The sequence below is a fragment of the Marmota monax genome, unplaced genomic scaffold, assembly GCF_021218885.2.
Source record: "Marmota monax isolate L192 unplaced genomic scaffold, Marmota_monax_Labrador192_F-V1.1 WCK01_AAM20220418_F8-fsc00076, whole genome shotgun sequence".
Taxonomy (NCBI): Eukaryota; Metazoa; Chordata; class Mammalia; order Rodentia; family Sciuridae; genus Marmota; species Marmota monax.
In genome coordinates, this window is record NW_026692843.1 from 9,094,388 (window position 1) to 9,122,122 (window position 27,735).

Consider the following 27,735-nt stretch of genomic DNA (forward strand, 5'->3'; position numbering starts at 1 on the left):
ACCTGTTCAAGAGGCCAAGTCGGTGTCTCTGCCCTGTGCCCTGTCTGCCAGCCACAGCTGTGTTCCAGTGGCCCCTGGGGCTCGCCCACCAATGGCAGCCAACAACCACACAGCTGTGGTGGAGTTTGTCCTGCAGGGCTTCTCTGGAGACCCTTGGCTCCAGGTTCTCTTCTCAGCCTTCTTTCTCCTCCTCTACCTCATGGCTCTTGCAGGAAATGTCATCATTGTCATGGCCATTGGTCTGAATCCAAGCCTTCATACCCCAATGTACTTCTTCCTCACAAACCTGGCCCTTCTGGACATCCTTTGCACGTCCACTGTCCTCCCCAAACTGCTGGAGGGCCTGGTGGCCATCTCCTATGGGGGCTGCATGGCCCAGCTTTTCTTTCTGACCTGGTTTCTGGGGGCTGAGCTGCTGCTGCTCACAGCCATGGCCTATGACCGCTATGTGGCCATCTGCCAGCCACTGCACTATCACGTGCTGATGAGCTGGCCCATCTGCATCCTGCTGGCAGGCAGTGTGTGGGTGGTCAGTGTGGTGAGCACATCTGTACACACAGGCCTGATGGCACGACTCTATTTCTGTGGTCCCAATCAGATCCGCCACTTTCTATGTGAAGTTCCCACGCTGCTGCTACTGTCCTGCAGTCCAACTATGCTGAACAATGTCATGATTGTCATCGCAGATGTCTACTTCGGTGTGGTCAACTTCTTGCTCACCATGCTGTCCTATGGATGTATCATCGCCAGCATTGTGCGCATGCGTTCAGCCGCTGGCAAACGCAAAGCCTTCTCCACCTGCTCCTCCCACCTGCTGGTGGTCACGCTGTACTACTCCACCGTCATCTACACCTACATCCTCCCAGGTTCTGGCTCCTCCTCAGAAAATGGCAAGGTGGTTGCTTTGCTGTACACAGTGGTCAGCCCCACCCTGAACCCTCTCATCTACTCCCTGAGAAACAAGGATGTCAAAATGGCCCTGGGGAGGGTGTTTGCCTGCACCTGGTAGATGAGGAAAGGCAAGTGAACTGTTCCAGCTAATCCCAATGTATGACTGAGAATCTGATGCCGTGGCAAGGAGTGAGAAAAGGATTCATGCAGTAGATTCATAATAATGGGACTCCCATAGGGCGCCGCCTTCCGTGAGATGTGCAGACATCTGAAGCCTGAGGGTGGAGGCCCTCAGGGTTTACAACAGGGAGAGTCCGGAGAGCTGGGAGGACGGGGAGAGCAGGCCACTGCTTCTCCCTCCTCCCACCCTGGTTGGGCTGCTCTCCAGGTGGAAGCCCCTGGAGCTCCTCTGGGTGGAGTGCTGCTGGCCGAGTCCTCCTTCAGGGTTGAGGCTCAAGGGATAGCCGAGGACCAGCTTACCCACCCGGTGCACAGCCTAGTACAGTGTCTCCGAGGGCTTGTCTCGATATCGTGCTTTGGAAAGCCACCCAGACCTGGTATACAGCTGCCTGCTCTTGGTGTGAGCTTGCAGAGGACTGGGGAACACTTCTCCTCACTGTGACTGTGAGGTGACAGAACTGCAGTCTAGCCTCCCACACCAGTGCCCTGAAAAGGTAGTGGTCGTACTTACTGCTCTTTTCTGGGACAGGAACACCCTGCAGCCAGGACATCTGCCGCTGAGGCAGAGTGCTTGTGGCTCCCACAGCATTGCTTCTGGGTTTCCTTCCCTCCTCCTTCCATCTTACCCTCTGCATCTGGCCTCTGAGGGAGGGACACCGAAGGGCTCAGGCAGTCAGGACAGATGGTGCGTGAGGAGGTTGGGGGCAGGGCCAGAACAAAGAGCATTTCCTGCTGGTAAAAGTGCTAGGGACACAAGTGGGGGACCCAATCACAGAAACTACTATACTTGTGCTCCTAAGCAGGGGACCCTATAGAAAAAACAAAGCAGACACACGGACAGTGGGGGCACAAGTCAACAGTAGTGAGGAGAACGTGGACAGGGAAGGAGATAAGGAGAGGAGGAAATTCCAGAGACCATAAGAACAGGCCAAACTCCCCCATGGACTCCCAGCTCTGGGCCCTTCTCTTCAGAGAAGTCCATGTCTGTCGCTTTTTCAATGAACCTGCCGCTTGCTTGCTGCCTCTGCTGTTCTTCCATTCTTTGCTGAACAGAGTCAACAAATCCACACCCCTGGACAGTAACTTGAATGCTACTGTTCTTGGCTTGCCTCAGATGCCGTCTCCTTCTCGTCTCCTCCTGGCACAGTCTTCTAGGCTGTGACACTCCCTGCCTTCATTGTCACTGTTTGCCAGTGACATCCAAAGTGCAGACACCTCTGTGCCTCTCCTCTGAACCCCACCTGGCTCTGCAGCTGCTCTGCTAACGCCCAGCTCACATGGCTGGTATAAGGCCCCATGTCCGCCTTCAGCCCTGTCTAGTTGTGACAGCCAGTTACTGACACTTCTTGACTTGTTTCCTGGATACTACGTGCAACCCATCCTCAAAGCCTGTGGACCTTGCCCTAGCCCTGCCTTCCAACTCTTCCACTGGCACCCCTTGCCATTCTTGAGGTATGTTTCTTTATACCTGTCGCAACATTTACAAAAGGTTTCAAGCACAGCAGAGTTGGCAGAACCCTGGAGTGGACACTCAAGCACCCATCACCCACCTTTTCTACCTGTGATTCCTTGCTACATTTGTAAACTTTATTTACTCCCATGCCAAGTTATCTGTTTTTGTGCATTTCAAAGCAAGCTTCAAACATCAGTACATTTTGTGCGGGGTTACTGGTGACGCAACCCAGGAGTAATCTACCACTGAACTATATCCCAGTCCTTTTTATTTTTCATTTTGAGACGGAGTCTTGCTATATTGCTGAGGCTGGCCTCCAACTTGGGATCCTCCTGCCTCATCTGGCAAGTCACTGGGTTTACGGGTGTGCACCACCATGGCAGACATCAAGACACTTTTTAAGTATTTCTGTGTGCATACCATTAGAGTTCAACATGTATTGATAGGGCCTTTTTTTACTTTTAAGGTAAAATTTTCAAACAACGGACTGCATAAGTAAGGGCCTGCAATACTGTTTTGACACATGCACACATTAGTGTAAATCACACCCAGGAGACAAGGGTGACACCCCGGAGGCTGAAGGGTTCCTGCTGCTGTTTCCAGGCTGCCCAGGCCCGCCCTCATGAGTGTCATGGCATCTCTGGTTCTCTACTTCATTATCGGCCATTCTCGCCCTCTCCTCGACCACCTGGCTCGCCCTGCCCTGTACTTCACCCCTCATGCCTCATTCCACCTGTAGACTCTGCCGCATCATCCCGCTTGCCTTGCCCCGGACTCTGCTCCCTAGCTCCCCCTGCCTCATCCTATCCTCAGTCATCCTGCCTGCCCTGTCCTCTGCCCTGTCCTCCTGCAGGCCAACGCTGCTCTCCTACGCATCCTGCTCCCCCATTCAGCCCTCTCTAGTCCCCTGTCCTCCACCACAACTCCCCACTGTTGTCCCTCCCCCTGCCCCTGAACTCTCCTGCAGTCACCTGGTGTTTCAGCCATAGGCCAGTTTTGAGCCTTTGGGAGTTCCTGTAAATAAGGCCACACAGGCCACGTTCTCTCATGTAAGGCCTATTTATTGCATAATATTTCTCAGATTCGTGTGTGTATAAGTGTTTTTCATTTCTGTTAGCATTATATTCTATGAATACAGTGTATTTCTTTATCCGTTTGAGTGTTGATTACTATAGACTCTAATTCTTTGCTATGATGAATAAATCCTCTCTGCACAATTACGTACAGGATATCCGATGTCCCTGTTTCTCTTGGTGTGATTGTGGGTGGCATTGCTGGGTTGGCATGTGTATACTTAGTTTTATTAGGCATTTTCTTCCAAAGCAATCATACCATTTTAATATTGCCAGAGATTTATAGTTGCTTCATAACATCACCTAGACTTAGTGAAAAAAATTAAAAAAAACGAGGTGGTAATTATTCCATCCTTTGCCCACAGCCCTCAATCTTGCCCTTGGGGTGAAGTTATGTGTTTGGGATTGTCTGGCATCTGGATTTCTTCTTTTGAAGCAGATAAACTTCCACAAACCTGCTCTTTGCTACTGCCCCATTGACATCCTACAAACTTTTAGAGTTCTGTTTTCACTTTCATCAGCATCACAAGGCTGACACACCTCCCTTTTGTATTCTTATTGATGTGTTATTTAGAAATACATGATTTAGTTTCAAATATGTGGGCATTTTCCTGAAACCTCATTTTTCCCTGACTTTAATTCCACATGGTCAGAAAACATACTTTGTATGACTTAAAGGCTTTAAAACTTGCTGAAGCCTGTGTTAAGACCCAGTGTGTGGCCTTTCTTGGTGAAGGTCCCCAGTGTCTTGGATAGAACATGCGTTCTGCTGTTGTTGGGTGGAGTCTGCTGTAAGCCTGAGTGATGCTCCTCATGAGGACCTGGGTCTGTCCCCAGGTGTTGGTCAGCTTCCCAGAGGGTCCTGAGCTCAGGCACTGGTTCTGCCTAAGTGGGGAGGTGGCTCTCCCTAATTGGTCCCTCAGGGCCTGGCCCCTCCCTGTAAGCCCTTGCCTCTGGCTATTACAGATGAGACAGGGCCTGTGATCCTTGTCACAGGTCTCTCACTGTCCCCACACATAGCTGCAGATGTCTCCCACAGTTCGTTGCTAGTGTTTATTTTGAACTGTTCTGTTTCCCAATGAAAGCTAATGAGTCTTTTTCATGGTAAAGAGAAGCAAGTTTCTTGAGAGGACAGGTGAATTTCAGGAATATTTTTACCACGTTCGTAAGTACCTGCTCTAAGGGGATGCTGATTCTCTATATCCTGTGTTTGACGAGAGATGATGAGGTTTTGATAACTGTGGTGGGGTGCTGTATTCTACATTGACCTCAACCTCTGGCTGTGATTTCTGAGGGGGCAAGTTCTCAAATCCCAGGTGAAATTTCACTTTCTTGTCTCACTGAGCAGCCTGGACAAAAAGTAGCATAAAATCTCTGGTGCTGGCGGGTGCTCAGTCATGCCTGCAGGCAGGCTTGCTCCTCCAGCCTCAGCAACAGGGGTTCAGTGAGGTGACCATGATTGCCAATGCACAGGTCATTGTGAGGACCCTGGGCGGCCCTGGTTGGGGTGCTGCTTGGATGTGACTGGGGAGCATTTGGTTAGTTCTTCTCATTCCTCACCCACTGACCCCTGAGGACAATTTTCCCTAGGACACAGAGCTCAGGTCACCGCGAGTTTGTGGGTGACCGCCTCCCCAGTCATGCTTGGTGCCTGTGGGCTGTGGAGCCAAGCAAACTGAGCAGGAGGCCAAGTCCTAAATGGTGCATTCCCTGGGATGGGTGAGGATAGGGGGTCGTTTCAGTGGCTCTCCCTGCAGAGTCTGGGGCTCAGAGGCACATTTATACCCCCCAGGGTACTTGAAATCCTGCCTCTAGTGGGTCTCACACAACTGAAGGGAGGCGTATTCAGAACAAGCAGGGACAGTGGCGTTTCTTTCTTTTACAGTGGGGGATCAGAGGTGTGGGGCGGAGCAGCTGCCAGGTCTCCACACCCAGGCCCTTTGGGATGAACCAGACGCTGGTGACCGAGTTCATCATCCTGGGATTTTTGGAAACGCCTCGCCTGCGAGCACTACTCCTCCTGGGCTTCCTAGGCCTCTACTTGGCTGCCCTGTCGGGAAACCTGCTCATCGTGGTGGCCATCAGCACCAGCCCAGCTCTGCACACCCCCATGTACTTCTTCCTGGCCAACCTGGCCGCAGTGGACATCCTCTGCACCTCCACCATTCTGCCCAAGCTGCTGGGCAGCATGGTGGCTGGCAGGACCATCTCCTATGGGGGCTGCATGGCGCAGCTCTTCTTCTTCACATGGTCAATGGGGGCAGAGCTGCTGCTTTTCTCAGCCATGGCCTATGACCGCTTCGTGGCCATCTGCCAGCCATTGCACTATGGTGCACGGATGGGCTCTCGGGCATGTGCTCTGCTGGCCGTGGCCGTGTGGGCCATCAGCCTCACCAACACCTGCGTGCACACAGGCCTCATGCTGCGCCTGCCACTCTGCAAGTCTGGCGTCGTTGAGCACTTCTTCTGCGAGATTCCCCCACTGCTGAGGCTGTCCTGCGCCCCAACACGTCTGAATGAGGTCATGGCCTTCACCGCGGACGTGTTCTTGGCCATAGGTAACTTCTCGGTGACCATGCTCTCCTATGGCTGCATCATCGCCAGCATTGTGCGCATGCGCTCAGCAGCGGGCAAGCGCAAGGCCTTCTCCACCTGCTCCTCCCACCTGCTGGTGGTCACGCTGTATTACTCCACCGTCATCTACACCTACATCCGCCCCGCGTCCAGCTACGCACTGCGCAAGGACAAGGTGGTGTCCATCATCTACACCTCTGTGGCGCCCACCCTGAACCCGCTCATCTACACTCTGAGGAATAAGGACGTCAAAGTTGCACTCAGGAGACTTCTGTGCTGCTGCTGAGCTCCCCAGGCCACCAGCTCCCAGCCCTGAGGGGTCAGGGGCCCGTGCCCAAGGACCACAGCAGGGACAGCACCCCACCTGGGGCTTCCCCAAAGCCCTCCTCCCAGACCCGGTATGCTGTTTAACAAGGGGGCAGGCGTTGGGGTGCCTGTGCCCTCTGCTGTAAATACATTTAGGAAATCATCAGACGGTGATTTGTGCCCTCATGTTGACTTGTCCCCTCCACGGTGGCTTTTCCGGTCTTTCCATGCTCATTTGTTCCAGTCATGCTGCCCTTTCTGTCCCCTCCTATTGATCTATCTCCTGTGTGTGGCTTGTCTGTCCCCAAGGCCATGATGGTTTCATGTCTCCGTCACTGTTGACTTTTGACCTCCCCTGCAGACTGCAGTCTCTTTGTTGACAAGGACACTGTGTTGTCCTTATCTCTGACCAGGCACAGGGCAGGTACCCAGTAAATATCAGTTGACTGCCACGAGGATGAAGGGAGCCAAGATATGTGCACCACTTAGGTCACTAGGACTAGGCTCAGAAAGGCCAGGCAGAGGCAGTCTGTGGTGTGGTTAGTAAGGCAACTGACAATTCTCTGCTTTCCCCTAATCTGAAACACTTCCTGTCCCTGTGGAGAGTGGACGGGGCATTAATGGTGGTGAGGGGAAGAGAGTGCACTACATCAGCCTGCTTTGCTGCTTGGACTCCAGGGGAAGAGGGGCCACAGGAGGGCATTCAAGGGTGAACCCTAAGCCACCAGGGCTGTGCCGAGGGGTGTTCATAGCCACCATGGGCCTCCAGCCAGGGCATCCTCAAGTGGCCCAACCCACTAAGTCCTGCTCCTCTGGCTTCTCCTGCTCCCTCTGGGACAGAACCCTGAAGAGTAACCATGAGTCTTTTCCATTAGAGACATTTCATGCAGTGAAGTTAGGAAACCTAGATCGGCATGAAGGAGATCACAGGAAGAGCAGAATCGTGGTGACTGCGTCCAGAGGGGCCTTCCTTCACATTCTCCTCTCTCAGTCTTCCCATGTGCACAAGCCACACACAGCTTGGTGTCAGTCTGCACACAGGGTTTTGCACACAATCCCTTCAGTTCAGAGAATGTGGCCTGAGTCCTCACAGGTCATTGCAGACTTTGCCACCAACTCCTGGTAGAGGCTCTTTGTGGCAGCAGGTTTAGGGTGTAGCTACCCATGGGCCACTGCCACTCAGACTCCACCTCTGCAGTGCTGGGTGGCACCCTCTCCCCAGGCCCTGAATGGAGTCTGGGCACTTGGTGAGCAGCCCTGGCTTTTCTCTGACTTTAGAATAAAGTGCACACATGTTCAAGGATATTCGGGAAAAGAAAAATTAAAATGGAGGCAATGCACTGTTTCTAGCATCACATAGACCGTCTTAAAGACAATGTCCAGAAGTGTCTTAGTAACAACCACAAGTGTTTCAGGTGCTGGAGAATGATCAAAAGGAGACAGGAATGAGAAAGATTTAAACCTTGACAAATTTGAGTCATCATGCCGTTTTTCCCTGAGGAGCCTTTTGGGCAGGCTGTAGGAAGGTTGGAAGTAGTTGGCTAGCCCAAGTCCTGTTGGCTTAAGGATCAGGGGCAGAGCTGTGGCCCCAGGGTAGTTCGAATTGAGGAACCACAGGGGCCAGGGACATCCAAATTAATATGTAGTGTTTTCTTTTTTCTATGTAATTACTTTGGCATCCTGATTTCTTTTTCACAAAATTTTCTCCTGGTGTACAGAAATACCACTGACTTTTATATGTGGATTTTGTATCCTACAATTTTCATGAATTTATTTTTGAATTCTAATAGATTTGGGGCTGGTGGGATGGAGGCCTGGTAAGCTTAGCCATTCATTCCAAGGGTTTCATCTAGAGACCAGGAGTCATTGGCAGAGTGGAGAGTAAGTGATCATGGAAGGGGCTGGGCAGCCCCAGGACTTGGCTCTGCACCCACAACTGGATGTCTCCAGGAGGAAGATGCTCTCCTCAGTTCAGCCAGGCATTCTGCAGGATCTCGAAGGATGTGCAGCTTCCCCGGGAAGCTTAGGTTTATGGAAGATAAATACCAGCACAAGAAATATAAACTAAAAGTCCCCAAGAAATGGTTTTGATTTCTAGAGGTGCTATTGATAGTGAGAGAGAGCACAAGATCTTAACTAGATTCAACTAGATGCAACTAGATTCAGCATATTTTTAACATTATTGAATCTGGGTAATAGTGATGGGGTACATTATACTTTCTTTACTATTTTTCCACATGTGGAATTTCCTCTACTCAAAAAACAAGACCTCATTGCTACAGCATGGGTGAATGGGATGGAACTCAATGAAGGAAATATTAAGTATCAAACTCAGGAGGCAGCAGAAACAGGACAGAGAAGGACTAGAAAGCAATGAGCCAGATGTCAGACCCAAAGTACACTGTGTGATGATCCCAGGGAAAGGCAGAGGTCAGAGGACAAGGATGAACGCAGAGATGGCGAAATGCAAATAGGTGAGACTCTTCTTCAAAGTTTAGTGGAATGGGCAAACTTGAGAACAAAAAAGTACAAGTAAACAGCATTTAGGATGAAAAGAGGGCACAGTGATAAAAACAACAAAGGCTGGCAGGATAACACCAGACCTAAGGGAAGGCAATGGATTTAAACTTAAAAGGAATCACAAAACCCCGAAAAAAATAGACTTTCCTACAGCCAATCCAAGAAGAAATATAAAGCCTGACCAGTTACACCCTTAAGTAAACTGAAGTATAAATGACTTAACAAAGCTTTATTACAAGTAAAATTATGAGGTGGTCTAAAAAGTGAGTTATTTCCAACTTTCAAAAAGCAGATTATTTTTCCTATACAAACTTCAAAAGGATGAAACCGATTGGACAGGCATCGCATCTTTCCATGAAGAGCGGGCGACCCTGACAGGAGAGGGAGTGCAGGAGTCAGCAAGCCACACAGTGGCCACAAGCCCACCCTCTGGGCACAAGTGCATGAGCACAGCAAAGACATATTTTAAGCTGAGAGAGAGCACAAGATCTTAACTCCATAGATGCAACTAGATTCAACATATTTTTAACATTATTGAATCTGGTATCCCAGGGCTTCCAGACCAGCTCCACACTAGAGAACACACAAGTGCTGTTCACCTCGTTAGCACACAGGCGAAATGCTTGTTAGGATGCCTTAGAATCCACACTGAAGAGTGCTTGGAAACTTTCAGGGTGGTAAGGACTCTAAGGATGTGATGGTGAAGGAACTGGACTGGGAAGCTGGTTCCTGCCCTCACCTCCAATCTTTAGCTGAGGGTCAAGGCAGAGTGATGGTGGTTGAAGTAAAGGAGTGAGCTCATAAAGCATGGAGGAGACCTACCACGCAGTGGGCATGGAGCCCAGCCCAAGTGCTCCCCCTGCTGTGGAGCCATCCACCACCACCAAGCATGTGAGTAACAAGGTGTACAACACCTCTCTGTTGAGTCCTCCAAGTTCTCTGTATTGGTGAGTAGACCCTGGGGTGTTTGCAGCCCTGACGCTGAACAAATGCTTAGAAGCATTTAATACAATCCGATGACAATTGCTAACTTAGGAATTCTTTAGACTCAAAATAAAAGGGAACATTTTTAAAAATTTACTTTTTAGTTGTAGGTGGACACAATTTCTTTATTTTATTTTTATGTAGTGCTGAGAACTGAACCCAGTGCCTCACACATGCTAAGCAAGTGCTCTACCTCTAAGCCACAACCCCAGCCCAAAAGGGAACAATTTAAACTTCCATTAGGATATCTATCAAAACCCTGCAACAAGCATTAGTCTTAAAGGAAAATTCTAAGAACATCCTCATTAAAATAAAACTTAAAGCAACAGTATACTGAGGTTCTATTCATGCAGTAAGACAAAAAGCAACGTTTTAGAAATAAAGATTGGAGAAGAGAAGGTGAAGCTCTTGTTTGTCATGGATGATAGGACTGTCTTCTGAGAAACCTCAAGAGGATCCATGCAGAAATCATGGGAATCAGAGAGTGCATGCAGCAAGAAGACTCTGGATCAACAAGCAGAAAGCTGTGTCACTCCACTCCAGCTATAGGTAGATGGAAAAGGTGATTCACAAAGAATTCTGTTTTAAGAATCTCAGTTGCCTAAGGATAACTTTAACAAAAATGTGTACAATTTATATGCAGAAAATCATTAAAAGCATTTTAAATGGCTTAAATTAATGAGAATTAATTGTGTACCATAGATAGGAAGAAGCAATACTTAAAGATAGTTCACAAAATCTATGCAATTATAGTCAAAATCCTAAACGATTTTTTGAGGAATTTTAACTGAATCTTAAAATTTATATGGAAGAACAAAGGGCCAAAACACTCCATATGTATATATTAAAATATACAAAATATATGTCTACTTATGTCCTGGTAGGACTCACCCTATTCATTTCAAGACTTAACATAAAGCTTTAGTTATGAAAGCAGTGTGTAGAAGGAGGAATTGGGGATCAGAATGAGGTCTTGGGATATTTGTAGTTACATGGGAAAAGCAAAATTTTATCCTTAGTCCTCACCGTACACAAAAGTAAATTCTACAAGGATTTCAGTGCTAAATGTAAAAAGTAGAACTTTACAAATAGGAAACTATCTTTCCAGAGTAAGGAAGAATCTTTAAATTTCCCCAAAAGGTCTAACCCCCAAATTAAAGACTGATAATTTGAGAATACCTGTTTGAAAGGAAGGGAAGGAGGGAGATAAACATAAATAGTATGGAAGGAAAACCAAATAGAGGAAAATACCATTGTAGCACATAGATCTGAACAAGAACTATTAACCAGAATCTGTAAGGCACCCTACAAACAGAGATTCTCTGTAATCAGGGAAATGGAACTCAGCTCTACCATTTCACATGCACTAGCTTGCATGAATGAGGATGTACAAGCAGCAAGCATTGAGAGGTGGCCCCCGGGCAGGGCCACCGTGAGTTTAAGTTTGCAGGTGGTTCAGGTACTCAGGAAATGATGTAGGGCTGCATGTTTAAGGGTGCAGGTGCAGCCTAGCCTAGAGATATTCTTACACAGTGTTCTGGAAGCATGTGCTACAATGTCCCTAGCAACACTCTTTGCAAAGGCTAAAACTTAGGAACAGTCTGGCAGGATAGAGGGTAAATAAAGTATAAAATATCTATACCCATGAAGTTGATGACCCACAGCCACATCTCACATTGTGGACTCTTCTTCTAAAGGTAATAACAGGTGAAAAATTCAGGTGTCAAGGAATATAAATGTCACAAAATCACTTTTAAAAAAATAAAAATAAAACTATATAAAGACATAAGAAAGAAAATCACAGAGAATATTAAAAGCAAACTCCAAAGAGGCCACTGGCTCTGAATGTGTTGGTGTGCAGGCAGATGCCCCTGGGATGGGATGTGGCAGTGTGGTTAGTAATGGGGGCTTGGTGTTTGTTGTATTAGCACTCTTTACAATTTGCAGAAGTGCTCATCAGTCCTTGCTATGTGTCAAATATTAGAGCATCAGAGCCCTATCCGGCCCGCATGGCTGAGTGCCAGCAAGGCCCAGGTGCCAACACCTGAATGTCAGTGAGAATCCCATGCAGAGCCCTGAGCAGCTTCCTCCACCCAAGCAGGGGTGACTCTTGGCTCAGGAGAACAGTGCTGTTTACTCCCAGAATGTTAAACAGCAGCTTAGACTGGTGCTGGAGGCAGCTAGTAAACCAGAGGACCCAGTTCTGAATTCCCACCTGAGGTAGGAACTGCTTTCCTAGGCCAGGCTGGCCTGAACTTTGGACACTGTGATGTTGTGCGTTCTATGCTTTGGTTTTTCTTGGGGGATTTTTGGCTTTTGTCAAGGTCATTGTTATTAGTTAAGAGTAGTTGAACATAAGATAGTTGTCTGGACAGATTTCTATTTTGAACCTTTTTATTTTATTAGAAATAAGAGCTTAGTAAGGGCCCTGCCTTTGATCATATAAACAGGAGGGAGCCCTGTACCCAGCTGTTCTGAGAAGGCTTCCCCCACCATCGCTACTCAACTTCCTCTCACTATCTGGCCTTCGAGTGTCACAGAGGAAGGTTCTCCTCTCTCCACTGTGGTCTCAGGAGTTGTGGCTACTGCACGGTCTCCTAAGGGCCTCTGGTCCTTTATGCTTGCTTCTTGTGAGCATGAAGGAAGGGAATTCAGTGCACTGAGACTGACAGGAAATGCTTCTACCAGGTGGTGTTCCTCTAACGATGACTCAGCTCTCTGGAGGAGACTGGGATCAGGGAAGCCACGGAGGACTGTGAATACCAATGCCACGGCCAAACACTGATTTCCAAAATAGAAGAAAACATGTTTGAATAAATTTGAAAATACCAGTCTGAAGCTAAAATTCCTGAGAGTTGAGTGGCATGTGGCATGGAGACAAGTCTGTTGAAGGTTGCACCTTGTCCAGGTCAGGAGCTGCTGATTAACTATTCAGGTTAATTTAGAACAAGTGTAAATGTATTTCTATACTGAGGCTGGCAGCTCTTCATGGTGCAGGAGAGTCAGCAAGTGGGTGCTGTGGTCTGAGGGCAGAAGGAGGACTTGTTCACCTGGCTCACAGGCGCAGAGCCAGTGGACACCGCATAGCCTCGCTTTCACACAGACCCAGGAACAGAGGCACCACCCCTAAGCCACAGGGGATTCGGGTGCTTTGCATTTTAATTTTCCTTATTGTTCATCATATTTTGTATCTTACACAATGATGTAGGACTTACATAAAAATACACAATTATAATACATAAATTAAGATTCTCCCCATGTTACCAGTGAAAAGACAGAATGAAAAACAGTTTTCTTACTTTTCTTACACACACACAAAAAGACCCACAAAATACCTAGAGACAGCCCTAATGGAAAAGTGGATGTGGGATTGTATGAGGAAGTAATTCACGTAAGAAGGTGCAAAGAGGTGTGCAGCACAACTGTCTTGGTAGTGAAATACACTCTTCCAAGTATAACTCCTTAATAAAACGAAGCCAGCAATGAAGTTTTCTTTTTAGAATTTTACAAAATGATTCTGGATAACTTCTGCCTAATTATCTACAATAAAATATCTTTTTAAAGAATCAGACATTATTAAAATCTGTGTGGCAGTTTTCTCTTAGAAGTTGCATTCAGTGACCAACAAGGATGGGCTGGAACAGGGTCACATAGCAGGTTGCTGGCACTTGTCACAGCTCTGGAAACATCCAGAGACACTTTAATTCTCCACTAAAAGGGAAATTTTTCCTTTTCCCCCATAGGTCAGTCTGGGGGGTGGGGAGCTGTCCCCTTTGACACTGGTTGGATATAGTGTGCGTTTGGGTCACGTTTGCTCAAGCTTGTTTGGGCTTATGTAAGGCAGCACCAGGCACGTGCTGGCCACTGCAGACAGGCCAGCTCAGGTGGTACAAACACAATCTCAGAATCTGTCAACACTTTTCTTTGCCTTTTAAGACTTTTGCCAGTTTACTTAACAAAGTTCAACGGTTTTCAGAAGCTGAGCTTTCCTCCTCCGCCCTCAGAGTTTTACAGGTGGTGAGCCAGGGGCTCTGGCTGCCTAAACAAACCACAGTCGGAAGTTCAGAGGCATTTGCATCACCTGAGCTGGCACCTGTCTGCAGTGGCCAGCACATGGCTGGTGCTGCCTTACATAAGCCCTGCCCAAACAAGCTCGAGCAAACGTGATCCAATCGCCCCACCATATCCAACCAGTGTCTAAGGGGACAGTCTCCCATCCCCAGACTGACCTATGGGGAGAAAAGGGAAATTTTCCCTTTCACTAGGAGAATCAAAGTGCCGCTAGGTGTGTTTCTGGAGTTGTGACAGGTGCTAGCAACCTGGTATTGACCCTGACCCGGCTCATCCTCTTTAAGAGAAAACTGCTTCAGGAGTAGGCCTTTGAAATGAGTGCCAGCCACCTCTAATAGTAAACTAATACCTTGGCAGCAGGAGAAGGGAGGTGGCATTGGCTGGTTGACCACCCTCCTTCTCTGTACTTTATTATAAAAGTTTCCCTCTGCAGGGATCATCCCCGTGTGTCAGCAGAGGGCCCCAGAGGTACCATGGCTGCTCTTGGCATTACCCTTGCACTGCTGGTGTGGATGGTCACCCTCCTGCTCATATCCATCTGGAAGCAGATCCACAGCAGCTGGAACCTGCCCCCAGGACCTTTCCCACTCCCCATCGTTGGGAATGTTCTCCAGGTGGACTTGAAGGATATTCCCAAATCTTTTGCCAGGGTAAGAGAAACATTGTTATTTTAGGGAGAATAAGTCAGGAATGAGATCTGATACATGTGTATTCAATTCATTGTCAAAAAAACTGTTGCTTTCTAACACCAGTCTTTTATGGAGTAACGGGATGGGTAGCAGCACCCAGGAGTCCCCTCCAGAAAGCTCCACTGGTGTTGCAGCCTGGGCACTGAACATGGAGGATGGGCATTAAACACCAGGCCCAGAGGTGCCATGTAACCAGAGTGATCATTGGGAGGTTTGGTGCAGTTGGTGCAGCCATGGGCAGCTCCCAAAGAAGCAAGGGGTGCATTCCAGCTGGTATCTACCATGCTCTACCCAATACCAACACCCGCCTCCCATTGTGGCTGAGCACACCCTGTGAGCTAACCAAGGCCAGTGTGCTCTGGGGTACAGGGGTGGCACTTGGTATTTGTATGAGGCGTCATTATGTATGATAGAGGCTCCAGGTCAGCCAGCAGTGCCCTGCGGTCCAGGACCTTGACTTAGGAAGTGAACAATGGGGTGACGGAAGTGGGCATTGGCTACAAGATTGCAAGGGAGGGACATGAGGAGCCAAGGTCCAGAGTTGGTGTACAGACAGGGAGAGATGCTCCTGCAAATGCAGCAGCCTCTTGTGGGGGAACTTCCCTACACCAGCCGCACAGTCTTTCCCCACATCCTTCCAGTTCTCTGGTGGATTACAGTAACAGTGATCAGGCGAGGCCATCTTGAGTCAGTCACCTTCACCCACTTCCCAGCTCACTGTTTGTGTTGGTCCCTGCAGCTGGCGGAGCGCTTTGGGCCTGTGTTCACACTGTACTTGGGCACGCGGCGCGTGGTGGTCCTGCATGGCTACAAGGCTGTGAAGGAGGTGCTGCTGAACCGCAAGAACGAGTTCTCCGGCCGAGGGAAGATTCCTGCATTCCAGATGTATGAGGACAAGGGTGAGTGTGTTTCCTAGTAGCAGGTGGGGCACACCCAGAGGGACAGTGGTAGGTGCCCATCACGTTGCCTGGCCAAACCCACACTCACTGTTAGTGACAGCAACAGAATAAAGGCAGAAAGGCAGGAGACCCTCAGGCCCTTGGGTAATGGCTCGTGCCTGTGAAACCTGCTGCAATGTTCCCACTGAGCAGGTGCCCTGTACACACCACGGGGCTGCCAGGTATCCACACTGACCAGTGGTGCAGAGAGCTTGCAGAGAGAGGCAGATAGGCCGTTTCTGAGCCTGCACCAACCCTTCCCAGGCCTTGCTGCCTTGGACCCGCACTTCTTGGAACCCTTTCCACTCACAGCCTGAATTGCCTGTGGGGTGTAGATGGCTCCACCCAACCAGTCCCCTCCCCTGCCGTGAGGCACCCAACCTGACAGACACTGTCTGCAAGCGAGCCAGCATCAGACCGTGCCAGCATTAGCTGGTGATCTCCTGAGAGAGCCCCAAGGGGTGGACATTCTGAGGCCAGGAGGGGTGAAGCAGACTTCCAGGCAGTCTCTCCCCTCTTGGCCTCAACTTCACTGTTGCTAGAGCCCTGAGTTTGACCCACGCAGATATCTCCTTCCCTCCCATGGGGAGGAGGGCTGGGTGGGGCTGGCTGCTCACCCTGCCAGCGTTTCCCAACCCCTGACTGCAGCTCTACCTTCTGTGGTGCGCCCAGCTCCTGGGAGTCCCTGCCACCCCTCCTTCTTGTTCTCACCTTGCCTGCACATTCTCTACTCCCCCCGGTCACTTCAGGGGATCCCGAAGCAGGTCAGAAGTGAACAGCATCCCATCTGCTGTAACCAGAAGCTTCTCCCTGTCGTGTGGGGCTTCAAGCCAGTGAGCAGGCAGCTGCCTCTTGGTGTCCTGCCTGGTTGTGTGCATTTCCCAGATTCCATCACCTCAAGGCAGTGATGCTTGGCTCCCCCTTCTCAGCACTGGGTTTGTTTTGCTGCGCTCTCTCAGTAAAGCAATGCCAACTGTCTTAGTCCCTGTTGTCAGCATCAGAAGAGTCGCTGGAGCCTGGGAGACAGGGTCCTGCTATAGAGCAGTGTGATCCTGGCTCAAGGCCCATATCCGTCCCCATGGTCCAGGACCTGTGAGCTGCAGGCAGCAGGGCAGAGCCCAGAATTTGCCTCGCCAGGGTCTTTGCTGCCTCTGCCTGGAGACTCCAAATCCCTATTTTTATTCATCCCATGTGGCCCAGTCTGACACTGAAAATCTGCTGGACCCTGAAAAAGAGATACGTCTAACCCTTCAGGGATAATGATGTGAATGCTTATTTTTGGCTAAGATAGAGCACAGGTGTGTGACCACATGCCAAGGGAACTGCATGCATCACTTGAGTAAGTCTCAACAGACTCCCAGAAAAGTGCTCCCACCAAAGTTCTCAACCTGGCTAGCGGCCTCCTCACGACATTGTCCATGGAGCTCCGCCCTCCTCCCCACCCTTCCGGGTGAAGTTGGAACCATCATTTGGCCTGTATCTCCCACCTCATGTCACATGCTGTCCTTGCCCCTCTCAGATCAACCAGCCTCTTTCTGGAAAGTTCCTTGGACCATGGTGACCACACATCCCCAGGGTACTTTCTCAGCATCCTGCAGGGCCTCTCACCAAGCATCCCATGTGTGGTCATACAGTTAATGTGGGAGGAACTTCAAGATGCAAGCCTCTGTGTCTGTGAGGGTGCTACTGTTACCTCTGTGGCCCAAGAATGCCCAGAATCTCATAGAAGGCCTTGCACAGGGGGTGCCAAACCTGCTTCTTGAGGAAGTGATGATGGGAAAAGCAAGGTGGAGGCAGGCCAAGAGTGAGGCTGTGAGGGGTGCTGGAGTGCAAGGAGGCTGAGCAGGGCTTGTCTGAAGGGATCTGAGGTCTTCACCAAGAAGGAGTGAGAGGCCAACAGGGCAACAGAAGTTGCATTTGGGGAAGAATAAAAATGTCCACAGAGTTGACTGAGATAGGAATGGAAGCACCCCAACACTTTACAGAGAAAGCATTTCTTTGGGTCTGTTGATTCCAAATGATTTTACACTGGGAGGAGAGGGCCGCGTGAAGGGATGGTGCTTGGTTGTCCCAGCTGCAGGTCCTTACAGTAGGGTCTGGTGACCTTCAGGTCTTAGTCAAAGCCACTGCTGTGAAGCCATAAAGAGATGAGATGAAATGCTTGTTGAGCAAGGGTTCAAATCCCTGGGGACAGAAAGGCTGTCCAAGAATTTTGTCGATAGGCAGGAGAGAGGTGACAGCTCTTCCTTGGAGTTGCCACATGTGGTTTTATTTGGCATGGAGAAGGCTCTGAGGAAAGTGCAGAGCCAAAGACAGTGAAGTGATGCCATATCATGAAGGCACCTGGGAGAGGGGGGAGTGCCAGAGAAGCACTGCATGTCCCCTGCCTCCTCTTGTGATTCTTCCTCCCCTGCACACCCTGCCCAGGACCCAAAGGCCCTATGAGGACCACTTCCTGCCCCAGCCCCATATCCCCAAGACCTGGGCCTTTGGGGTGACTTCTGCTGTCCCTCTTCCTTAGGAATTATTTTCAATAATGGACCCACCTGGAAGGACATTCGGCGGTTCTCCCTGACCACCCTCCGGGATTACGGGATGGGAAAACAGGGCAACGAGGAACGGATCCAGAGGGAGGCCCACTTCCTGCTGGAGGAGCTCAGGAAGACTCGGGGTGTGTATTCTTGAGCAGATCCTGAGGGAGGCCCACTTCCTGCTGGAGGAGCTCAGGAAGACTCAGGATGCTGTTCTTGGGCAGGCAGCAGGGAGGGGAGCTGTGGGCAGGCCCCTGAAGGGCAGGGATCAACCCGGAAGCAGCTGGCAGCTACAGGGACCCTGGACCAGAGTGGGTCATGATGGTCCACAGCCACTGCATTCTGGACTCCAATTTCCAGCTCTACTTTTAAGGGAGCAAGAGTGATCACCACATGACTGCTGAGCCCAAACAGCACTGAGAAGTAGACAAACCTTTGGTCGCCTTCTGTGGCTTGGCAGCTTTCAGGACGGTCCCCAGGCATCAGTGGGAGTGCGTGGAGACTGAACAGCTGGCTGGGGCTGCGGTGGGTCTGTGCATACCTCCCCCGTGGCCTCCCTAACATCTCACCTGTGTTCCAGGCCAGCCCTTCGACCCTACCTTCCTTGTGGGCTGCGCACCCTGCAACGTCATAGCGGATATCCTGTTCAACAGGCGTTTCAACTACGATGACAAGAAGTGTCTGCGGCTCATGAGCATGTTTAATGATAACTTCTACCTGCTTAGTACTCCTTGGCTGCAGGTGAAGCCAACTCTGTCCTTTTCCTTAGTCTTTAATTGTGCAGTTATGTTGGAAGAAGGCAGATTCAGGTGGTGTGGGACCAATAGGCTCAAGGAAGCCTGAGATCGGGAGTGTTTTGGAGGCAGCCAGGCAGCCCCTGTGCTCCTTCTTGGGATGCCCTGGGCCCTGAGTGCCCCTTTCCCTAACCTAGGCATTCATATAGACCTGTGTATGCACATTTTCACTACAGAGGGTACACTGCCTGGAGAATGATCTCAAATATTCTAAATAATACAATAATGACAACCATAAATCAAAGTTTGAAGGTTAGTAGCTCAGCACACACAATTAGGCTGCATTCAGAAAAAAATAGTTTTATAAGTTTCTTTCTTTTCAGCTTTACAATAATTTTTCGGGCTGCTTACGCTATCTACCTGGAAGCCATAGAAAAGTCTTAGCAAACGTGTCTGAAATAAAAGCGTACACACTTGAAATGGCCAAGGAGCACCTCCAGTCACTGGACCCCAGCTGTCCCCGGGACTTCACCGACTGCCTGCTCATGGAAATGGAGAAGGTACCCAGAGCCACCCTGCTGGACTTGATGGGGTGGGGTAGGGCACATGCACCTCAGATCCATGCTGCCACCTGTTGGCTGGCATCCAAATTGCCCTCTTAGTGTTGCAGAGGAGGCACAGGGATGGTGGGCTGGCACCTTGCTTCAGCTCCCTTCAGGCCAGGCTGGGTTCCCCAATGGTGCCAAAGTTCCAGGGGTCCCAGATGTCCCCAGTTTCATCTGCCTGCAGCTCCTAGGACCCTCCTCTAGCTCAGAATGGTGAAGCCTCCTTCCTTTCTTTTTCTCTGGCTTACAGACAGCATGCAGCTTTCACACTGACTCCCCTGGGCAGACTCCTAGGCTGTCAGAATCTCACCATTAGCAAAGACCCTCTCTGTCTCCCAAAGGCACCAGCCTCCCTCTGGCCTGGAAGGAGGCTGATTCCAGCCCCTGCAGCTGGAGAGTCATCAGCAGAGGTCCTGGCTTGGCAGGTCACCCAGATTACCTCCCCTTTCCCAGGGTAGCCCTGGCACTGATGATAGAGCCAGAGTCCTATGGCCTAGGTGGGGAGCCTATCCTGCCTCAGCCAACTTCCTGGGAACCTCAGTTTCTCCAGCTGTGAGGTAGAAATAATGGGGTCCTGGTTGCACTGGGAGAGCTTCTCACATCCCTGGCTGTCTGTTGAAGGGCAACAGGTTGTCTCTTCAGCCATCTGAAGACAATTTCTTACCAAGTCTCTCTCTGTCTCTAAAAGCACAGTGGAGAGTGTGGGTACACTCTGGAAAACGTTGCTGTGACCTTGGCTGACCTGTTCTTTGCGGGGACGGAGACCACCAGCACCACCCTAAGATATGGGCTCCTGATTCTCATGAAATACCCAGAGATTGAAGGTATGCAGATGAGAAGCCAAAGGACCTCCCTGCAGGGCCAGCCTTGTGTGTTCAGGCCTGTGCTCTCCGCCTGCAGTTGCTTTTTAGCCTTCTTTTGTACTGTGGGATCCCTGGGTGAATTGCTTTGAAGAGAAATGTCCTTGTAGGTACCAGGCACCTGGTACCCTTGAACACAATAGACCCACACTCCACTGGGGCCTGGGTGCAGGAAAGAACAGTCCAACACTGGAGAGGAGAGAGGCGCTGGACGTAACTTCTGCACTGTAAAGACACACTGATAACAGTCAACACAATGCTCCAGCTGCTCTTGAGGAAGACTTGGCCTTCTAGGCAGAATGGGGGTCAGGGCAAGTCTCATATCTCCCTGGGCATCTCACTCCACAGGGCTCTGAAGTGGGAACTCAGGGAGAAGTGATGAGGCCACCTCCTGCCCTGGAGGCACCTACCTGCACACAGGCTAATAGGACCAACCTGCCTTAAAGAGGGAGCAGGGGATCTGTAGCTTGGGGCAAGGGAGCCCAGAGGCCTGGGACCTCCACTTTCTGTGCTGGGCCCACCTGCTGCTGATGGGACGTGGCTCCCACTGAGTGCTAGCTTGGGGCAGACCTTCGATGCACTGTGCTCCTCTAGCTCCTCAGTCCTGGAGAACAGATGGAAGACATGAAGCAATTTCCCCCAAGAGCATGGGTGTGCAACCAGCCCAAGGTCAGGCCCTAGGACCTGGTCTTTATTTCAGCAAAAGCTTTGTTTTGTTTTAATCATAAAAGGAACCAAAAGTCCAGGGAGGGAAACATTTTACAGATCTGCAGCATTTGTAGGAGAACTTTTGAACATTGTGTATAGAGGAATCCTGTATCCAAACAGTTTGAATTATTGACCATGGTAAATTTCCAATATAAACAAAGAGAATAAACATGATAGACACCCTACATTCTTTGCCAAATTTAACATGTATTAACATTTTTCAATATTTGGTTTGGAGCTCTTAAGGAAACATGTTACAGAACCAATCAGTCTTGCCCCTTTGTGCCTCCCTCCCCACAGAGGGCAATGCTTAGGGATTGTAAGGAATAATAATAAAGAGGAGACACAGAGACAAGGTGCAGAGGCAGGGAAGGTGACAGAATGGCTCCTTGTCCAAGAAGCCATGCTTATTTATACCAATAGATTACATTAAGTCATTAGTACCATAACCACATTATTGTTTAGAGTATCAGTGAAGTTGCTTATTCTGCAGTTATATTTTATTGTTATAATATGTAATGTCAGGAGCTTTGTGCAGTCCTCAAGAAAGTCCATTTTCTGAAGTTACTGTTATATGGGCAGCCTAGGAGCACCAGATCTTGGTGAAACATTGTAGTTATCTAGCAAAAAAGTTCTTCTATTCCCAGGAGCTACGTGCCTGCAATCAAGGTTGAGGCTTGATGAGGCTCTAACACAGAGGCATCTCAGGGCATTGCTATACCAGTCGGCACTGCACATATATTAGCTATATTATTAGATCCTAAGAGAGATTACAGGGCATTCTAAGGTTGGGAAACAGGATACCTGTTGTCCCCTGAGGGGGTTTCTCACCAGGGGAAAGCTTCCCTGTACATTTCCATGGTTAGAATCCCTACAAGGGATGCTGTGCATCATCCCCACCTGTGACCCAGTACATTTATCAAAAACTAAATATCAACAAATAGCTCACAGTAAGGTTGTAGTGCCTTAATATTTTACCTGGGTACCATACTATACATACCTTTTTGCAATTTTCTTTTTCACTCAAAGTGAAAATCCCACAGGAAATTTCAAACATAGAAAGTATAAGAATTTGCTGAAGGCTGCTATTACCTCAGTCAGAGGAACTTCAAGAAGTGGACTGTGCATGTCTGGTTATATTCTGTCATCTGTCCTCTTACTTTTTAAAAGTACATAATGAAACATCAGGGTGACAATTACTGCAAAGATTTCTCTCTAAGAGGAAGTTTCCAGGACCCATTTGTTATTCTCTGCTCCTGACATGCAGAGAACTGAATAAGCCATCTCCAGCTAAAATAATTGAAGCAAAAGTTTCTGTAGACTATAAATGACCTCCATGGGCATAACTATTATAGACATTTGTGAAGATGTTATCCAATAATTTGAAGTATCTGGGGGCACAAAAAACACTCCACAGATACTCCACAAAATCCATAGGGTGGGTTTGGTGGATGACTAGAAGGGTGATTTGGTAGATGTATTGAGTAGATGTGTGGGTGGATGGATGCTGGCTTGCTGGAGGGATGACTTGATAGGTGTGTGGGTACATGAATGGTGGAAGGATGAAGGGATGAGTCCTCAGTAAGTGGACAGATGGATAGGTGTATGAGTAAGTGTTTGGGTGAGGGTTAGGGTGAGTGGATGGATGGATGCGTGGGTAGATGCATGGAAGAGTGCTTGGTAGATGTATGGATGGAGGGTGCACGTTCAGCCTGGTGTCAATCCTTTACATTGCTCTCATTCATGCCTTGGCAGAGAAACTTCATAAGGAAATTGATAGGGTGATTGGGCCAAGCCGCATCCCTGCTGTCAAGGACAGGCTGGAGATGCCCTACATGGATGCTGTGGTGCATGAGATTCAGCGGTTTATTGACCTTATACCTTCCAACCTGCCCCACGAAGCAACGCAGGACACCATGTTGCAAGGATATGTCATCCCCAAGGTCAGAGTGAGCTGGTGTGCACTGTGAACACCTCCTATCACCTCACCATCTAGTTTACCAGGCAGGTTGGGGATCCCAAGGCTCTGTGGCCAGTGTGGCTGGATGGCAGGGACAGGCCAATACAGGGTGCCAGTTCCCCATTGGTCCTTGTCTGGTCCTGGTGACTAGAGAAATGGGTGGAATTTATGGAAGTCCCTCCTTGATGGCACCTGGGAGTGCAGCATATTCCAGTCAGAGTCCACTGCATGAGTACTTTAGGGCTTCCTCTCCATTTAGACCTGACACCTGGCTGCTGTCCAGTCCTTAACTGAGCACTGTCCCAACTGGAAATGTGCTGTCCTGTCTAATATGGGATTAAGGCTGACAGCAGACATTTACTCAGTTGCCTGAATGACTGACAGACAGATCTGTGTCTCCTGCAGGGCACTGTTGTGATTCCGACTCTGGACTCCCTTCTGTATGATGACCAAGAATTCTCAGATCCTGGGCAGTTTAAGCCAGAGCACTTTCTGGATGGAAATGGGAAGTTCAAGTACAGTGACTATTTCAAACCTTTTTCTGCAGGTGAGCAGGGTTCAAGAGCAGCACCTCAGCCTGAAATGGTCTCCTCTCCCCTCATCTGCTCTCTGTGTCTCTGCCACCAGCCAGCTGTGCACCACCTCCCAGCTGTCCTCATCCCTGATTTCTACCCACAACACAAACCAAGTGTGCTCCCCCGATTCAGAGAGGCTGGGTGACATTTTCACAATAAGTTCCGGAAGAAAGGTTTATGGGTAGACCATTCTTTCCACAGAGTGGCCGCTTTCCCTCATTCATTGTCAAACTGTTTCTACTTAACAAGACAGTGAAAACCTCTCACGGCCCTATCACTTGATACCTGCCGTTTTAAATCAGGGTTTTTAACAGACTCCTCTCAGGTTCCCTGGACTCATCTGTGAAGCAATGCAGCCTTCCCTGGATGTAAGGGGTGCCTTCCTGCGGCCCCTTGCCAGGGCTGCACCTCGGGTTCTGGTGAGGAAGACTCCACCACCAGCTCGACACACGTCCTCCTGGTGTGTGCACTGGCAGCCAGCTCACCCACCCCCATCCCATGGGCACCATGGGTTAGCACTGGGTGTCGACTTCACCAGGCAGAGGCCATTTTTCCCAACAGAACAGAAGTTTTTGCAGCTGAGTTCTGCATGGCCCCCACACAGGTCACGTCATGGAGATTCCGTTCTTTGCTCTTATGCTTCTTTCAGTGGGTGTGGGGAGTACGTGCTGCTTTAGGGTGTGGTTGCCCCAGCCTCCTCTGGCCCTGCCTTGAAGCCTCACGGTTAATGGTGTGTCTCTCTGAAACCCGCTGTGTCTCACCAGTACTGCAATTACTTCTAGGAAAACGGGTGTGTGTTGGAGAAGGCCTGGCCCGCATGGAACTGTTTCTGCTCCTGTCCGCCATTCTGCAGCATTTCAATCTGAAGTCTCTTGTTGATCCAAGAGATATTGATCTTAGGCCCATTGCAATTGGCTTTGGCAGAGTCCCACCTCACTACAAACTCTGTGTCATCCCCCGCTCATAAGTGTAAGAAAACACCCTGGACACCTCTGTCCCCAAGTGTATCCTCTGAGAGTTCCTCAGTGCTCAGGAAGTTGCTCCCACAATCAGGAGGCAGGTGGCCCCCCGGAGTGAGTTCCACCAGAGCTGATGTTTCCAGTCAGTCTTCAGACAGTGCAAAGCAAAGTCCAGTGAAGATGTGGTCAACCTAAACCAACAGGCGGTTGAGGCTGTGCTGTGGTCCTAGACACAGTGCTCTTTGAGACTTCTGAAAAGGCAGAGCTATACTGTCACCAGTCAACACTTACCAGGAAAGACTGGTGTGAAATGAGGACACTAGTTTGGAACAGGGAGAGGCAAGGACATTTTGCCAGGATTTATTGGTCTGGACAAAAGTAGGCTCTTTCCATCTTGCTTCAAGATGGAAAGTTTTTCCTTTTACCTCATTGTGAGCATCAATTTGTCCTTTGTATGAAATAAGCATGAAAAGTCAACAGGGCCACCCATTATTATTTCTTAATATTTGTTCCTTGCATGGAACAAAGCAAAACTGAGTGGTGATGTGAAAGGAGCAGCAGATCCGCCCTTTGCCTTCCAAACCTGCGACCCACCCTGAGCCTGAGCTTTCCTTCCATCGGGGTGGCACAGCCCTTCCCAGGCTGCACACTTCCCGAGGCACTGTGTACTCTGTGGATGTCTTCAATAAAATGAGCCATACTTCTGAGTCAGCAGCTGGTGTCCTCTGTCCTCCCGACCCTCAGCCTCCCTCATGTAGGGTCTCACTGGGCTCACCTGTGTCGCATTTCATGACTAAAACATAACTCAGGGCCACTCCAGGGGGACAGGGCTGCATGAAATAACCACACAAGAGACAGAGATACTCTTTCTTTGGGTCCTTTGATGGCTCCTCTGACCTTAAATGTCCATAGAGAGAGAGAGAGAGAGAGAGAGAGAGAGAGAGAGAGAGAGAGAGAGAGAAAGTGCACATGTATGTGCTGAACCCTTTTATTGGGGAGAAGCCATTCAAATGAGGCAAGGGGTCAGGTTTCAGGGGGCTGAGTCTTGCTTCCTGATGTCTGCTGTCAGCAGGTTGACTGACATCTAGGAAGGTCATGCCAAAGGCAGAGCAAGAGAAGGGGACACACAAGGGCATTTCCAGGGAACATTCTGTCCCAACAGGGCAAAGGGGTAGGATTACAAAAGAATAGGTGAGTGTATAGCTCAACCCCAGGGGTATGCTTACTCAGAAGATTGGCCTTGCTATCTGAGTGGGGGAAAAGGCCGAGTTACAAATCATGGCACTACCACTCCAGACTACAGTGATCTTTCAGATCCCCATGGTGCATCAGGACTGGAAGGCGTGGTAGCTCAATGTGGCTCCCCACACACCTGGACAGTGCAAGGCAATCTGCCCATCTCAAGATGCTGAATTTAATCAGATGCTCTGAGGTCCTTCTACCATGTAGAATAACCTGTTTCTTGGTTCTTGGGAATGAATTTGGGCATTAGTGGGAAACCCTCTGAAGGGCCAATAGTTCCCAGAGGCATCTGTCTGTGTCCCCTCCCAGTGCCACAGTGGCAAGACTGCCTCCAGCAGGAAATGGTTACAGTGTCTTCTTATTTGCTTTGGGACAGAAAGGCTTATACTTGAGTGACTACTGGGAAGATTCTGTGTCCCCAGCCAGTGGGGAGATGCTAGGAGGGAGGGAGTTGAGGCTTACTGTTGAGACACCACCTGGCTCCAGATTTCTGAGGGTAACTTTCTGTCAGCAGCATCCCTAACTGTTCTCACTGGGTGGTTTCCAAGTCTGGGCCTTCACAGGTTCTACTATCTCAAGGGAGGGGCACTGGACCCAAAGGTAATGTCACTTCAGAAAATTTGTCCCACATAAGAAATACTCCAAGGCAGGACTAATTTTCCAAAGTGAATACAGTGTCATGAATAACAGATTATGGCATCCGCACACGAAGAAATACTTTGTAGTAACATCATGCTGTGCCACACCCAGCCCTGTGAGCTCCAGGTCATGTTCCTTCTCCAAAAATGAGGACTCTGAATCCTCATTAGGCCCTGACACTGTGTACCTCCCCACTACATATGGCTGCTACCAAAACAGAACCAGCAGGAGGCACGATCCCCAACCAGGGGTGGGGATTGAGGGAGCCAGTGGCAGGGAAAGACATGTCCTATGAGGTGAGGAGGTTGCCTGAACATCATCAACTGTGAGTAGGAAGAGGAGAAAATAATCAAAGGCGACTGTCCTGTTGTTATGGTGTAGATGAGGTGTCCCCAGACACGTGTGTGAGCCAGTGCAAGGATGTTCAGAGGTGAAGTGTCGGGGAGATGACAGCCTGAACCTGATCTGTGTATTGATCCCCTGACAGGGATCAACTGGGTGGTAACCACAGGCTGGTGGGGTGTGGTGGAGGAGATGGGCTGCTGGGGCTGCCTTTGGGGTATATGTTTTTGTCCATGGTGAGGGGACTCTGCTTCCTGGTGCTATGTCCTGAATGGAGTCTCATTGTAGTTCTGATTTTCTAAAGCTTAATTTTGCTGGATATAAGATTCTTGGTTGGCATCCATTTTCTTTCAGAGCTTGGTATATGTTGTTCCAGAATCTTCTAGCTTTCAGAGTCTGGATTGAAAAATCTGCAGATATCCCAATTGGTTTCCTTCTATCTATAATATGATTCTCTTCTCTCATGGCTTTTAAAATTCTCCCTTATTCTGTTTGCTAGGCATTTTCATTATAATGTGCCTTGGTGTGGATCCGTTGTGATTTTGTACATTTGGCATCCGGTAAGCCTCTTAAATGTGGTTTTCCAAGTTATTCTTCATGTTTGGAAATTTTTCTGATATTATTTTATTGAATAGATTATTCATTTCTTTGGTTTGGAAATACATGTCTTCCTCTATCCCAATAACTCTTAAATTTGGTCTTTTTATGCTATCCCATATTTCTGGAAGAAACCATGAGCAGAACATTCAAGAACATTCAAGAATGTTGAATGTTGATGCCAACCAAGAATCTTATATCCAGCAAAATTAAACTTTAGATTTGATGATGAATTAAAAAACTTCCATGATAAAAAAAGTTAAAAGAATTTACAACTCAAAAGCCTGTATTACAGAACATCCTC

General features: G+C 49.1%; 3 protein-coding genes across 4 annotated transcripts; all 3 read left to right on the forward strand.

Annotated features, from left to right (window-relative positions):
• Window positions 1–1,009, forward strand: LOC124095579 (olfactory receptor 13A1). Its single transcript, XM_046448769.1, has one exon. It carries the CDS (start codon window positions 92–94, stop codon window positions 1,007–1,009), a length of 918 nt encoding a protein of 305 aa, XP_046304725.1. The 5' UTR covers window positions 1–91.
• Window positions 1,010–4,579: 3,570 nt separating this feature from the next.
• On the forward strand, window positions 4,580–10,656 carry LOC124095599 (olfactory receptor 13G1). 2 transcript variants are annotated; one of them, XM_046448794.2, is made up of 2 exons: window positions 4,580–4,762; window positions 5,483–10,656. In XM_046448794.2, the coding sequence occupies exon 2, from the start codon at window positions 5,543–5,545 to the stop codon at window positions 6,455–6,457; it is 915 nt and encodes a 304-aa protein (XP_046304750.1). In that variant the 5' UTR covers window positions 4,580–4,762; window positions 5,483–5,542; the 3' UTR covers window positions 6,458–10,656. The 2 variants fall into 2 exon arrangements, with proteins under 2 accessions (XP_046304750.1, XP_046304752.1); XM_046448796.2 differs by having other exon boundaries at window positions 4,580–4,732.
• Window positions 10,657–14,485: 3,829 nt separating this feature from the next.
• Window positions 14,486–25,322, forward strand: LOC124095598 (cytochrome P450 2E1). The gene is made up of 9 exons (XM_046448793.2): window positions 14,486–14,702; window positions 15,481–15,640; window positions 18,201–18,350; window positions 18,791–18,951; window positions 19,328–19,504; window positions 20,238–20,373; window positions 22,873–23,060; window positions 23,483–23,624; window positions 24,435–25,322. The coding sequence occupies exons 1-9, from the start codon at window positions 14,526–14,528 to the stop codon at window positions 24,617–24,619; spliced, it is 1,476 nt and encodes a 491-aa protein (XP_046304749.1). The 5' UTR covers window positions 14,486–14,525; the 3' UTR covers window positions 24,620–25,322.
• The last annotated feature ends 2,413 nt before the right edge of the window (window positions 25,323–27,735 follow it).

Excerpts from the sequence above, each read along its gene's own strand:
- LOC124095579 (XM_046448769.1), top strand. The coding sequence starts at position 92 with ATGGCAGCCAACAACCACACAGCTGTGGTGGAGTTTGTCCTGCAGGGC.
- LOC124095599 (XM_046448794.2), top strand. The coding sequence starts at position 5,543 with ATGAACCAGACGCTGGTGACCGAGTTCATCATCCTGGGATTTTTGGAA.
- LOC124095598 (XM_046448793.2), top strand. The coding sequence starts at position 14,526 with ATGGCTGCTCTTGGCATTACCCTTGCACTGCTGGTGTGGATGGTCACC. Across the intron at positions 14,703-15,480 it reads TTCCCAAATCTTTTGCCAGG|CTGGCGGAGCGCTTTGGGCC; the intron begins GTAAGAGAAACA and ends TGGTCCCTGCAG. Across the intron at positions 19,505-20,237 it reads TGCTCATGGAAATGGAGAAG|CACAGTGGAGAGTGTGGGTA; the intron begins GTACCCAGAGCC and ends TGTCTCTAAAAG.